At 42.9% G+C, this 14,611-nt stretch overlaps 1 protein-coding gene across 2 annotated transcripts in view; it reads left to right on the top strand.

The window, feature by feature from the left end:
• RAF1 (Raf-1 proto-oncogene, serine/threonine kinase) overlaps nucleotides 1-14,611 on the top strand; it is a 63,310-nt gene that overhangs the window by 22,464 nt on the left and 26,235 nt on the right. For both annotated transcript variants that reach the window (XM_069967097.1, XM_069967099.1), the window contains exon 2: nucleotides 5,941-6,173. In XM_069967097.1, coding sequence (XP_069823198.1) covers nucleotides 5,967-6,173 — 207 coding nt within the window. In that variant the 5' untranslated portion in view covers nucleotides 5,941-5,966. The remainder of the gene's footprint in view (nucleotides 1-5,940; nucleotides 6,174-14,611) is intronic.

Here is a 14,611-nt window from a genome sequence, read left to right as displayed (position 1 = left end):
AAAAAGAGAGAAAATTATTGTTTTCTTTTGAGCCATAATTCTACGCTTTGTAATATTTACTTAAATGTGAATTGACAACTGTTTTTCCATTTGAGTTCATTTTGTGAATTGTAAAACAGTCTTGTTTTGGAGCAATTCATGGCTCCACCAATGGACCAAAATCCTGTGCCTCAGCACCCATAATACCAGATTGTGCCTATAGGCGGGGGTTGTCTTGTTGATGCAGTCTCTGTAAGAGGTGCCTCAGCTCTCTGTAGTTGTCACCAGTGATTTATTCTCCTGGAGATGTTAGTCACTGATGTCACATGTTCCTACGCGCAGCATAAAGGAACTGCGTCTATAAACAAGTTTGTTGGCATCGGTGTAGAAGCTGCATGTGAGTTTGTACAGGCAGTGCTATATAAACAGTTTATCTCCACATGTCCCGAAGGATGGGCCGGAGTAAATCCACCAGCAGGTTACCTGTGGTCAGTGCAAGCTCCTCGCCCGCTCATTGTCCTGCAGTCTGAGAGGTATGTGGATGGGAAAGAAAGGATTAAACCAGCAATACAGAGTCCTATGCATGTTATGGTTGGGGTAAGACCTCACTTAGCAAACCACAACTGGGTTCTGTGGCCTTGTAAAGCGATTGAGAACTTTTCACTTGTTGCTCTGTCATTGATGACTAACAGGATTAGTCCATTATTATATTCTATTTAAAAATCTCAAGACTTCCATTACTTATCAGCTGCTGTGTGTCCTGCAGGAAGTGGTGTATTCTTTCTAGTCTGACACAGTGCTCTCTGCTGCCACCTCTGTCCGTGTTAGAAAATGTACACAACCGTGGCAAATCCCCATAGAAAACCTTTCCTGCTACGGAAAGTTCTTGTCATGGACAGAGGTGGCAGCAGAGAGCACTGTGTCAGACTGGAAAGAGTACATCATTTTCTGTAGGACATACAGCAGCTGATTAGTACTGGAAGGCTTTAGATTTTTAGATGAAGTATATCACAGATCTATATAACTTTTTTAAACCCGTTGATTTGAGAAAATGTATTTCCTCTTTGGTTCCTCTTTTAGGCTGGGTTCACACTACGTATATTTCAGTCAGTATTGTGGTCCTCATATTGCAACCAGGAGTGGATTGAAAACACAGAAAGGATCTGTTCACATAATGGTGAAATTGAGTGGATGGTCGCCATATAATGGCAAATATTTGCTGTTATTTTAAAACCACGGCTGTTATATTGAAATAATGGCCGTTATTTACTGTTATATGGCGGCCATCCGCTCAATTTCACCATTGTGTGAACAGATCCTTTCTGTGTTTTTAATCCACTCCGGGTTTTGGTTGCAATATGAGGACCATAATACTGACTGAAATATACGTAGTGTGAACCCAGCCTTAAGCTTCATTTAAAATCTTGTACACAAGCTTCATTTAAAATCTTGTTCTATGTGTACATCATTTCATTGGACTTTTCAGGTCTCATCTGTGCTAGGAAAAGTAATATTTGACTTGACTGAAAACCGCTGACCTCCTGGCCTGATCCTACAACCTCCCAGAGCTTACTCGTAATTCTCTATTTGGGTACCTCAGGCTTCTTGAGCAAGCGGGAGAAAACCTGCTTATGTCTGACTTTTCTCGCCAACCTGTTTACTTTGGACATGACAGACCACTGGCCGGGCCTATTTATAATACTGTCCTTTTGACCCGTCCCTGGGGACCCATGGCGAGCAGGCAACATCGGTGCCAAAATAAATACTTCTGCATTCTATGGCTTTGCCTTTTGTTATGTGGCAAACACATGAAGGGTATCTGGTAATATTTGGGGTCCATGGGTCATAGTGAGTTCATTGGATTCCTCATCGAGACGAGATGCGTAGTTGGATACATAACCTTTAAAATGTCACAAGGCAGAGGGACCTGAGAGGGAAGCGGTCTCGGCAGCTCTGCTTTTCTGCAGGAGAGAGAACGTCATGGTCTTACATCCTGTACAAAACCTATGGGAGAGACTGTTATCAAGCTGAATGCGATCTTCTGTAATCAGTCAGGTGGGCGTAGGTCCCTGGGCTCGCACTGATGACATCACCGTGTCTGTCTTATGTCACTTAATAGAAGTTAATTTTTCAGACACACAGTGAAATTGCTAGAATACGCCCTACCGTCCCCTTTATTCCAACAGGGCGTGATACAGATTTTTTTAATTTTAGTGATTGGTAGGGACCCAACACTAATATACATACACACTATAAATACCAGGTGGCACCATACCTACTTAACCCAGTCAGTGATTGGTTCATGCGATCACATGGATGTACAAGATGTCATCGCTGCAGCATTTCTGGTGGTTATAACTAGTCCAAAGGGAGGAGGGACCAGAGTCTCGCATGTTAGAGGTGGGACCTACATCAATCAGACATATGGCATATTATGTGTCCACATAGTAATACCCCATTAATTGATAACATTTGAATTAGGTAGTTTTTTTTTTTTTTATTCTACTGGGTTTTTTTTTTCTTTATAGAAGAGTTTTGTGTTTCTGCTCCTGAGAAAAGCCTAAAAACTTTACTACTATAACACTTGTTAGGTTGGTAAAAGTTTCAGATAAAGCACACTTGTCCCGGGAATCTTTGTGGTTTTTGGATTAGCCTGGATACACTGAGATGAATGGTTCTCTGTAGGGAAGAACGCTGCTACATGTTCCTAGCTGCCCCGTAATTACCCACATGATTCCAAGGTGCTGTGAATAAGAATGAATGAGCATATCCGTCATATAGGAATTATACTTGTATAAGGATTTCCTCATATAGTCCAGGCTATCTTAAGTCCTGGACGGTCATGTCTACATGAATATGGCAGCTTTTTCTTTTTTGCACATTATTATACGGGATCCTTGGTGTTTTGTCTTCACCCTGACCCTTTAGACTGTTCATTATACAAGAAGATTGTAATTTCTCATAAGAAATCAGGAAGGAAGACGTGAAGAATGTGAATGTGCAGCTGAGAAGACTGAGCTCCTTCAGGCTGATATGTTTTTAAGGAACTTGCAGACAAGCAGACTTGGCTCGGAATAGCGACGTGTGCAAAATGACATCACCTTTATTCTGAAATCCTCTGCAATCTGGGCTGCTGGATGACTGGATCCCTTTACTAATGTACATGTAGTTTCAATCAAAAGGACATCAATCCTAGCGTTTGCCTGCATTACGCAAACCAGGCAGCCACTATGTGGCCCCTGGAGGGATGGGGGGGTCGACTGGGTTGTCTGCAGCCAGTATTAAATACATGATGAGGACCTGTTAAAGGACCCTCCTTCCTCTATTAGGGTCTTACAAGCAAAGGTGTAGAGAAAGCTTATAGTATGTGGTAGTATTAAACCCCACCAAAAGGGAGCACTATGCGAGTTCATGCAATGAAGCTTCTTCATACACAATGGAAACTCTACATCAATAATAAGGTTTGGGAGGGGGACAAGCTAGGTTGGTGGGTACTCTTGTGGGAGTTTTATTGATTGCAAGGAATTGCTTAGTAGTAGTTATATTGTCCTTTACAGCTATTTTTCCCTTTTGCCTTTATTTTGACTTAGTCTAATTTGTCTTCTATATAATCTCTGCTCCCAATAACCACATTGATGACTGGTTGGAATGATGCAGTGGTCGGGCATGTGCAGTGCTTCTCTATTCTGTGTCTATGGGATTGATGGAACTATACTCAGTCTGAGTTGAAGCTAGTCTTGGTTGAAGTTGCAAAAAATCTTTCAAAATTTTATAATTCAATTTTCATATTTTTATATAATGTTCCTCATTAATATATTTTATATTCTATCAATCTAAGGAGCATATTTATAAAAACCCCCCAGAAAAAACGCTTTCTCACATACATTAGTTACACAGGATGAAGCATTCCCTCCATATATCAGTAATAAAACCCTGGCCCTATTAGATACGGGCGGGGGGGTCACTATTTGGCAGTTTGTTTCTGAGCTGGAAGAGTCCATTGTGTGGGGGGAGATCTGTGCTGTTCTCTTCCTGGATGCTGGATGACTGTATATGAGCAGCAGTGTAATATGAAGATATCCTGTGTAATATAGAGAAGGAGGTGGAAAAGAAGCCAATAAATAGTGTAGCGGTAAACTCTGTCCTCAGTGTTTTTTCTTTCTCTCTGGAAAAAGATGTGTGTACGTACGTGTGCTATGGCTGCAGCAGGCTGTGTGTGTTTGAGAGAGAGAGAGAGGTAGAAATTAGGGGTTATCTGGGGAACAGTGAAAATCCAGGGGGTCCAGGGGTTGGTGAAAACATAATAAAGAAGTCCTATTTACCGTCGCCGTACCCCTGCAGTGCAGCGTAACAGGTCATGGTCAGGTTCCCGATCCTGTGATGTGACGGCCCCACTCAGAAATGCCCGCTCAGCCAATCAGTGAGTGTGGCGGGGCACAGTTGCAGTCACTGACTGGCTAAGCGGGTAGTTTCTTTTGGGCCAGAGCTTAGAAATCTTGCCCCATGTCTGACCTCTATACCACAGGTATCTGGCATGTTAGCAATTTATTTTGTATTTTTTATTATTTTTGTGCGTGGGAAATATTAGTTAGAAACATAGAAGATTGTCAGCAGAAAAAGACCACCTGCTCCATCTAGTCTACTTTTGAGTTCTTTGGAACGGGGTGGCTGGAGACTGGCTGCATCCAGTGCACACACACTGACTTCACTTATAAGTCGTCCCAGAATCATGTAGGACATTATGAAGAAGCTGCTGAGCCAGATCTACTTTACACCAGTGTGATAGATAATGCCCCTGGTGTCTGACTGGCCATTTATGAAGGAGTCAGTGCCTGATAAAATTCAGGAGTCTAAGGGCCCTATTCCACCGGACGATTATCGTTCAGATTATCGTTAAATCGTTCGAATCTAAACGATAATCGTTCGGTTGAAATGCAGTTAACGATTGACGACCGAACGAGAAATCGTTGATCGCTTTATAAGACCTGGACCTATTTTTATCGTTGCTCGTTCGCAAATCGTTCGCATTGAATAAGACATCGTTCGGTCGTTCGCAATAGATACGAACGCAATAGCGAATAAATATGGAAGAAGAAACGATCGCAATTACGATCATAAGTAACGATTATCGTTCCATGGAAATGAGTGAACGTTTTCAGGTCTTTCGCAATAGCGGTCGTTTGAGATCGTTAATCGTTAACGATTATGCTAACGATAATCGTCCGGTGGAATAGGGCCCTAAGTCAGAGCTGTGGCTTAGGATTCCACAGCCCAGCTCAGCTCCTATAGACTTTGGTTACAGCAGCAGTGCACATGCTTGACCACAAATCTATTTACACTCCTCCTCTCTGTGGTCATGCATTGAGGAGAAATGGGAGCTCAAAATCTGTTGTTCCAGACATTTAGCATCTTTTTTCTGTGAATAGGTCATGAATATCATTTGATGGATAACCCCTTAATGGTGCGTTCACACCTACAGGATCTGCAGCTGATTTTCTGCAGCAGATTTCATTTAAATAACTGAACACAGCATCAAATCTGCTGCAGATCTGCTGCAGATCCTGTAGGTGTGAACGCACACTAAAGGGGTTATCCAGTGCTACAAAAACATGGCCACTTTCTTTCAGAGACAACATGACTCTTGTCTCCAGTTCAGGTGCGATTTGCAAATAAGCTCCATTGACTTCAATGGAACTGAGCAGCAAAACCCCGCCTAAGCTGGAGACAAGAGTGGGATTGTCTCTGGAAGAAATTGGCCATGTTTTTGTAGCGCTGGACGACCCCTTTAAGAGTGTGAGTTGCATGCAGTCCTGATAGTTCCTATGGCAAAAGAATTCATAAGCTGCATTGCAACCGTTGTGACTTTACTGCAACTTTTGCTGAGCTGCACAGACCTTAGAAATCTTTGATATCCATAACTTCTTTCTGTTTGCTAAATTATTATTATTCCCTCTTGTCTAGATTTCCTTGCACACCTTTAACTTCCAATGGAGCATATTCAGGGAGCATGGATGAAGATCAGCAATGGATTTGGTTTTAAGGACTCTGTGTTTGATGGGCCCAGCTGCATGTCACCAACCATTATGCAACAGTTTGCGTATCAACGGCGAGCGTCTGATGATGGAAAGCTGGGTGACCCCTCTAAGGCGAGCAGTACTATCAGAGTCTACCTACCTAATAAGCAGAGGACTGTTGTAAGTACCATTGTGTGTTTTTGTTTTAACGTCTGTAACTACAAAATAGGAAAATAACATTGGTAATGTGGAGAACTCTGTGAAACCAGAGATGTGGCCTTTTACAGGTCAGCCATGCCTCGCATGCAAAGACTTTCTGTGTGGCACACTGCTGGCATGTGTGAATGAGGACTAAAGACGTGTAAGAACACAAGATGCTTGTTTCCAGACTCTTAAATATCAATTTTGTTTGTCATACTTGTCCTGACTTGCATTATAGGCAGGATAACAGGTGGCAGGCTGTGATAGCCACAAGGTCACTTAGAGTGATTGTCGTTTTAGAATGTTTGTCAATTGGAAAGTTCAGAATTCTCCAGTCTGCATGAAAAATTTGCACCAAACCTTGCCGATTTTGATGTGGAATTGCCTTGTTTTCATAATCTCCATAATATGAGTGCCGATTGAGTATGCACAATAAGTGGCAGCAAGCGAACAATCACTTTATTGTTTCAGCGACCGTTCACTTCAGTTATCGTGGGCCTTGCATCCCCTTTTTGTATGGGGAGAGGTGCTGCGAACAAATGACTACAGGTCCCAGCAATCAGCCAACCTATGAGCGTTTGCTTGTTCATTTTCTGATTGTTGACTCTTTTACACATGGCAATAATCTACCAGGTTCGGCCGATAATTGTCCCATGTAAAACATATACAGATTCTCCTGGGAATTAGCTGCTGCATATTGACGCAGCCTTGGAGGGGAAGCACTACCAGATTTTCCCTTCTAAATGAAGCCAGTGCTGTTTGCTCTGACTTTGTGCATAATAATTATCAGCTGGAATTTGCCTGGATTGTTGCATGGCATATGTATATACATTCTCCCGGTGACGGCAGCAGATCCACATCAGCTATATCCTCCATCCCCTCTTTTGAGCCTCTTTATGAGTAGGAACTATAGGGACTGAACATTTTGTTACTACACGTCGAGTATTTTGTAAGTTCTCGGCATCCTTACAAAACACTTTCTATTTCTTACATCTAATCGAAGCTGCTCACCTTGTCTTTGACGTAACATGCACCTCACAGTGGCTCCAAGCAGGGAAGTTATGTGCAGCAGGGAGATCGATCCAGCAATGAATCCAATAAATCTCATCAGTTTGTTGTAGAAACAACATTAAAAGCATGTTATCGATCCATAACAGAAGTTTATCCAAAAAGGCACGGTTCTAATCATAGCGCATTAAATAGTACAATAACCAAAACCAGAGAACTAATCGGCCACAAGTAGAAAGTAGAAGTATTAGTCATTGCACCATGCTCTTAATGTGTCTACCATAAATTGATGGATTTTAATGGATCTCATGCTGGATTGATGGTCTCTGCACATTCTGTTTCTTAGTGTGGCCACAAGTCCTACTGTTCTGGGTACGCTCTGAGTAGTCTGGCCATCACATTTTGGCCCTTGTCACTGTCGTACTGATTCTTACACTTTACTCATCTTTCTTGCTTCCAAAACAACAACTTCAAGACTTGACTGATTACTTGCTGCCTTTTTATATCCCAGCCCTTGACAAGCGCCATATTGGAGTTAAAGGAGAAGTCCGGCCATGAGAAAAGAATTTCAAACTGCAGGGGAAGCTGGGAACATAACAAACTATCCAGACTCTGCTCTCCCCGTGCTTCTCCAGCGCTGGATTGTCGCTCCGGGACCCCTGCCGGGCTCTAGAATCTCCTGCGGGGGCCGATGTCACAGTCCGGTTGATAAACAGCCCGCTCACCCAGTCATTGACTGAAACTCGACACTGCTCCAATCACTGATGGGCTGAGCGGGCATCCGTCAGCCGAGACAGGGATCGATAACACACTAGATAACATTCTTGTATTTGGGGTTAATATTTAAAATATATATATATAAATGTGGCATTCCTGTCAAATGAGAGAAAAATATTTGGGTGATGAATCGACGACGTTAATCCGCAATCTTCTACTTTTCATTCCAGTAATGTACGATTATCCCCAGGCAGTTCACCAGAATCTGCTTTGTGGCGATAGCACACGTGTCATGCCTGATCCCTTTGTATAGGGCCTGAAATAGTAATGGTGATGGTGGCGGCTGATCCACCTGACACACCTGTTGCACCGCATTGCTGCGCGGATCCTATCTATACAGACGTGAATGATGATATATAGTTTTATTGTGGCGCTGGTATGATGCGGAGAATAGGAATTTCTTTCCCTCATTAACTCGCTGGTTTATATGATAAAGTAGCTGCAGGAATGTAGATGTGGTCACACCCCGATCATAGACTAATAGTTTCTTCTCTTTTTATTCCCTGTACTGTATTTTACACATTAAATGGGTTGTGTCAAGTCTATACTGATGCATTATGGTAAATGAAAACTATCTTTTGAAAACTATAATTTCATTAATCCCCCATGTGCTGCTTTGTTTGATAACCTTTTGCTCTTGGTTATGGCCCACCAGGCACCCACTAAGTTGGGTCACTCATGTTAAGTTCAATCAGTTGGTTCTTACTTCACATAGAAGCAAAGGATTGTGGGAAAGCGTTTGCACTGTTGCATGATGACAGCTGGGTCAAAGGTCAACTTTGGCTGTCCAGGCATGATTGGAGTTGTAGTTGTAGTTTTGTATTCTCAGCACACCTCAGCTGCTAATTAGAGATGAGCAAACCTGGAGCATGCTCGAGTCGATCCGAACCCTAACTTTCGGCATTTCATTAGCGAGGGCTGCTGAACTTGGATAAAGCCCTAAGGCTATGTGGAAATCATGGATATAGTCATTGGCTGTATCCATGTTTTCCAGACAACCTTAGAGCTTTATCCAAGTTCAGCAGCCCCAGCTAATCAAATACCGAACGTTCGGGTTCGGATCGACTTGAACCTGAACCCGGTTCGCTCATCTCTACTGCTAATATTTCCAGGATTGCTGGCTAAGTAGTTTTCCATTGTAATGTAAAATGGTAGGAGAGAGAGATTTTCCATTTTTATATAGCCGTTTGTGTGCAGTCACTTTTTTTGTCTGATACCCAGGATGTGATGTTGTGTACTGTGTCGGCTGTGCATAGTTCTGTGTGTAAATTTAGCAAAGTGCCTACTTTGGACTGGCCGACTTTAGAAATAAGTGTTGCATAAAGTACAAAAATACACAACTATAGCTAGAACCAACATGCTTTATGGCTGTAAATGAGAGGCTTTGGCTCTGAAACGTTTTGGTCCCTAAAAACAGTCTGTGAACATGGCCTCTGGATCGCAGTTGTCCCTTTTGAAAATAGAGCGGTGACCCCGGTATACTGCATTAAATCCAGTGATCAAGTTTTCTGTGCATTAATTTTATTTTCAATTGACATTACATTGGGATAATCCAGCAACCTGACAACATGGAACATGGTCTGATCATTGGTGCAGACTTGTGTGGACCAGGGTTTTCTCATGCAACAGCATCGACAGTATATCGACAACAGTGTGAAAGGAGATCCTGTGGATGTAAACAACTCAACAGCAGAGACCAGAAGAGGATGTCGAGAATCCTCAATTACCGTATGGCTGTATCCATGTTTTCCTTGACTTCCATGGCTGTATACAGTAATTTCTTCAGCCACTGATGATCAAATGCAGAACAATCGGACTCAAGCATGCTCAAGTTATGCTCATCTGTACAGCCGAATACAACACTGATGTGCAACCACAAATTGTTCCTTATCATAGAAGGGCCATAACAGCAGACCACCAGTTCAGTGCCATTGCTGTCTGAGAAAAACAGAAAAACAGGACTCTAGTTGGCAGAAATATGCAAGAAATTGTAGCCAGAGATGGATGAAAGCAATTCAGAATGACTTCAGCACCTAGTGAGATCTATGGTGTGATTCTTGAAGTCCAATGTGCTACTATTTGGGGGTCTCTAATATAGGGGCTGTATAATCTAGTGACATGGCATGAGACCTTTGCTGTATTCCAGTGACATACTTTAGCTCAGCAGTGTGTGGGTTCACTAGGTTAATGAAAGCTCCTCCATCCTCTTCGATGCTTTGCATCTTCATTGGTAAGATAAGATGTCGGTGGTTTCTTCTCTGTTAATCCCTAGAAGACATATGTAGATTTTGCTTTGTCGTCATGTGTAGGTCATGTGTTTTGGTGTTTTTTACGTTCACGTGGACACTGTGTTATAAGCAGGGCCGGTTTTAGACTAAATGTGGCCCTGGGCAAAGTTGAAGGTGGGGCCCCATATGCTGAAATATTGTAGCAACAATTTAAGGTCCCCATACATTTTACACTTTTGTTGGTGGTACCTGCTGCTCGTGGTGGGTTCGGCCATCAGTGTAAGGTGTATAAGGCTCTGTGGACAGTCTGACAGATGACATCAGTGGACATAAGGGGTCGGGCGTGATGGAAAATCAACATCCAACCTCTTTGTTCTCAGAGAGATAAGCCGCCATCAGATCTGTCTGGCTATAGCTTATCCCTCTTAAGGCCCTATTCCACCAACAGATCTGACGACAGATTATCTGCCAAAGACTTGAAGCTAAACCTAGGAGTGGATTTGAAAAGAGGAGAAATCCAGTCTTTCCTTTATGACCTGTTCTCTGATTATAGTCTGTTCCTTGGTTTGGCTTCAAATCTCGTCAGATCTGTTGGTGGAATAGGGCCTACAACAGGAACACATCTGTGCAGAACATTCCTGAGGATGGGGCCAGATGGGAGAGATAATTGTCTTCTGAAGGACTGTTCAGCCAGCAGTTATTGGAAGTGTACGGCCACTTTAAGGGCCGTGTTACACGGCCTGATATTCCGGAGAAGTGAGCGCCAATCTAGTAGAATGGAGTTCACTTACAGAGCCGACAACATGGCTCAATTATTGTGCAGCAAAGGCTGTGTGTATATATATATATATATATATATATATATATATATATATATATATATCATTAGTGATGTCTGTGCAGCCCTTGCTGTATATTGTGAACAATAAAGATATATACTACCTGATCACGTTCCCCCGTGTCCTCAGGCCGTGTCTCTGGGATCTCCCAGTCACCGCAGCTGCAGCATTCACTTCTGGTCCCCTCTCTGAAGTGATCGGCCGTTCAGCCAGTCACTGGCCGTAACAAACAGACAAAGCCTGAGGACACCGGGGGACGTGATAAGGTAAGTAACAGCTTTATTATGTCATATGTCATACGCACAATCAGCAGCCAATGATTTTTACACCTGCCAAAAGACAATGATCAGTTGATGACTGTAGTCTTTATTACACAGAGCGATATCGTCCGGATTTGGACAATTTTCGCCCCGTGTATTCTGGCCCTTACTCACATTGAGTCAGTTCAGAAGGTTACACGGCGGGACTGGCGCTACTGTACACGGCGGGACTGGCGCTACTGTACACGGCGGGACTGGCGCTACTGTACACGGCGGGACTGGCGCTACTGTTGTAAACACAAAAACTATTCATATGCTTTGTTTTAAAAATGTTTTTTTAAAAAAAAAACTATATCAGGACCAAATATTACCTCCATACTGTTACTGAAGAAAACACACTATGTATAGGCCAAGATTACCGCCATAGAGAGACCACCGCATAATGACACTATATACAGACCAATATTAGCACCACACCATAACCGGCACATAATGACACTATACACTCTATATACAGACCAATATTACCGCCATAGAGTGACCGCCACATAATGACTCTATATATGCACTATATACTGACCAATATTATGTGGTGGTCACTCTATGGCAGTAATATTAGTCTGTATATAGAGTCATTATGTGGTGGTCAGTCTATGGCAGTAATATTGGTCTGTATATAGTGTATATAGAGTCATTATGTGGTGGTCACTCTATGGCAGTAATATTAGTCTGTATATAGAGTCATTATGTGGTGGTCAGTCTATGGCAGTAATATTGGTCTGTATATAGAGTCATTATGTGGTGGTCAGTCTATGGCAGTAATATTGGTCTGTATATAGTGTATATAGAGTCATTATGTGGTGGTCACTCTATGGCAGTAATATCAGTCTGTATATAGAGTCATTATGTGGTGGTCACTCTATGGCAGTAATATCAGTCTGTATATAGAGTCATTATGTGGTGGTCACTCTATGGCATTAATGACTCTATATACAGACTAATAATACCCCCATACAGTGACCGCCACATAATGACTCTATATACAGACTAATATTACCCCCATACAGTGACCGCCACATAATGACTATATACACACTATATACAGACCAATATTAGCACCACAGAGTGACCACCGCATAATGAACTATATACAGACCAATAATAGCACCACACCTAACCGCCACATAATGGCACTATACACTCTATATACAGACCAATATTACTGCCATAGATTGACCGCCACATAATGACTCTATATACACTATATACAGACCAATATTACTGCTATAGAGTGACCACCACATAATGACTCTATATACACACTATACAGACCAATATTACCGCCATAGAGTGACCACCACATAATAACTCTATATATGTACTATATACTGACCAATATTATGTGGTGGTCAGTCTATGACAGTAATATTGGTCTGTATAGTGTATATAGTATTATGTGGTGGTAACTTTATGGCATTAATGACACTATATACAGACTAATATTACCCCCATACAGTGACCACCACCTAAGGACTGAATACCACCTTATTTTTTTCTTAGTAAAATACACAGTATTACCTTAGTGACATCATCATACACTATACATAGGAGCTGCAGTCAATCAGCGGCCTCAGTGGTCACCTGCAGCAATTACATAGGACTGATGAGGCCGGAGAATGGCTGCAGCTCCTATATACAGTACATTTACTGCTACACTTCTGCTGGACAGTGCAGTCAGCAGTGCTGATACATACATACACACACATTATTTATATATATATATATATATATATATATATATATATATATATATATATATACACACACACACACACACCATCACACACCACACACCATCACACACACACACACGCACACCATCTCACACACATCCATGAAAACACATTATACAGATCCAACCCATCCAGCCCATACACTATACACAGGACCTGTAACGCACACTGCATTCATCCCTCATACACCTACATCCATACACATTACACACTACATACACAGTATACTTACTACCTCTAGCAGCATGCTGGGAATAGTGGTGCATCCACACATGTCCATGCAGCAGCAGCAGCAGGCTGGGATCCTCACACTACAGCCTGCAGCCCTCTCCTCCATGTCCCGACTGCTGTAATATTACACCATGTGACAAAGGGGAGGTCACATGGTGTAGTGAAGCTGGAGGAAGGGGGAGAGGGAAGCAGCACACTGGAGCAGAGCGTCCTGTAGCCTCTGTGTGACCCCTGATGTAGCCAGGGATCATTCACAGACGCTGCAGGACGCTCCCAGTGTGCTCCTGCCCCAGACACATTATGTAATTGCCGTAGGGGGCCCCCGGGGGATGGGGGCCCTAGGTAAGTGCCCTGTTTGCCCCGCCCTAACGCCGGCCCTGGTAATAAGTTGTTTTATGCCGAGAGCATTTTTTATATGAGGCAGAATTAGTAATGATATGCAGTATGTGTTCTGTCATCTGAATAATTCAGGATTAAAGCGGCCCTGTGACTTACACATCAGAAAGCGGGACTAACCTGCTGAGGGGTCTGTTGTGTATTGGGGCCAGTGGCAGATGATGAAGAGAAAGGAGGATCCAGGCATGTTGGGTTTCACTGCACAATTCTAGTGGTTTTGTGAAAGATGTCCGAGGTGTCTAGCAGCAGCTTTGGATTAAATATGCATGGTTAGCCCATGGCTGGGTTCACACTGTTTTTCTGCAATCCGATTTTCCATCCGGTTTTTGCAAAAAAGGATGAAAAAAACATGCATTTGTGTGCATCAGTTTTAAACAGTTTTTCCATTTACTTCCATTATGCAAAAAAAAAAAAAGGATCGAAACGAATTGAAAAAGATCGAAAAAAAAAAAAAAACAGATCCGTTTTTATCTGTTTGTGTGTGTGCGCAATTATTTTTGGCCGCCTAAGAAATCAGTTGATTCCCTAGAGCTGGCCTGCCGATAGGACACCGCAACAGATTATAATATGGGCGGTCTTCTGGACCGCCCATACTGTAATCTGATGCGATGTGCGCCGGAAACCTGTAACCCCTGGACAGCTCTCAAACTCGTGCTACCCCTGGATCCGGCCCCTATACTTACACCATCCTGCCGGTCCCACTCCTGATGTCCATCCGGCCGTGGAGAAACTGCCGTCCGTGCAGATGAGCGGGTGGTCGTATCTCCTTTGCAGGATCGGTATCAGAAGCGGGACCGGCAGGATGGCGTAAGTATATGGGACGGATCCAGGGGTAGTGCGAGTTCGGGAGCCGTCCAGGGGTGACAGGTTCAGGCTGCAGGCAGA

This window comes from Dendropsophus ebraccatus, chromosome 4 (genome assembly GCF_027789765.1).
Source record: "Dendropsophus ebraccatus isolate aDenEbr1 chromosome 4, aDenEbr1.pat, whole genome shotgun sequence".
In the NCBI taxonomy this organism is placed as follows: Eukaryota; Metazoa; Chordata; class Amphibia; order Anura; family Hylidae; genus Dendropsophus; species Dendropsophus ebraccatus.
This window is presented reverse-complemented; position numbering and strand designations above follow the sequence as displayed.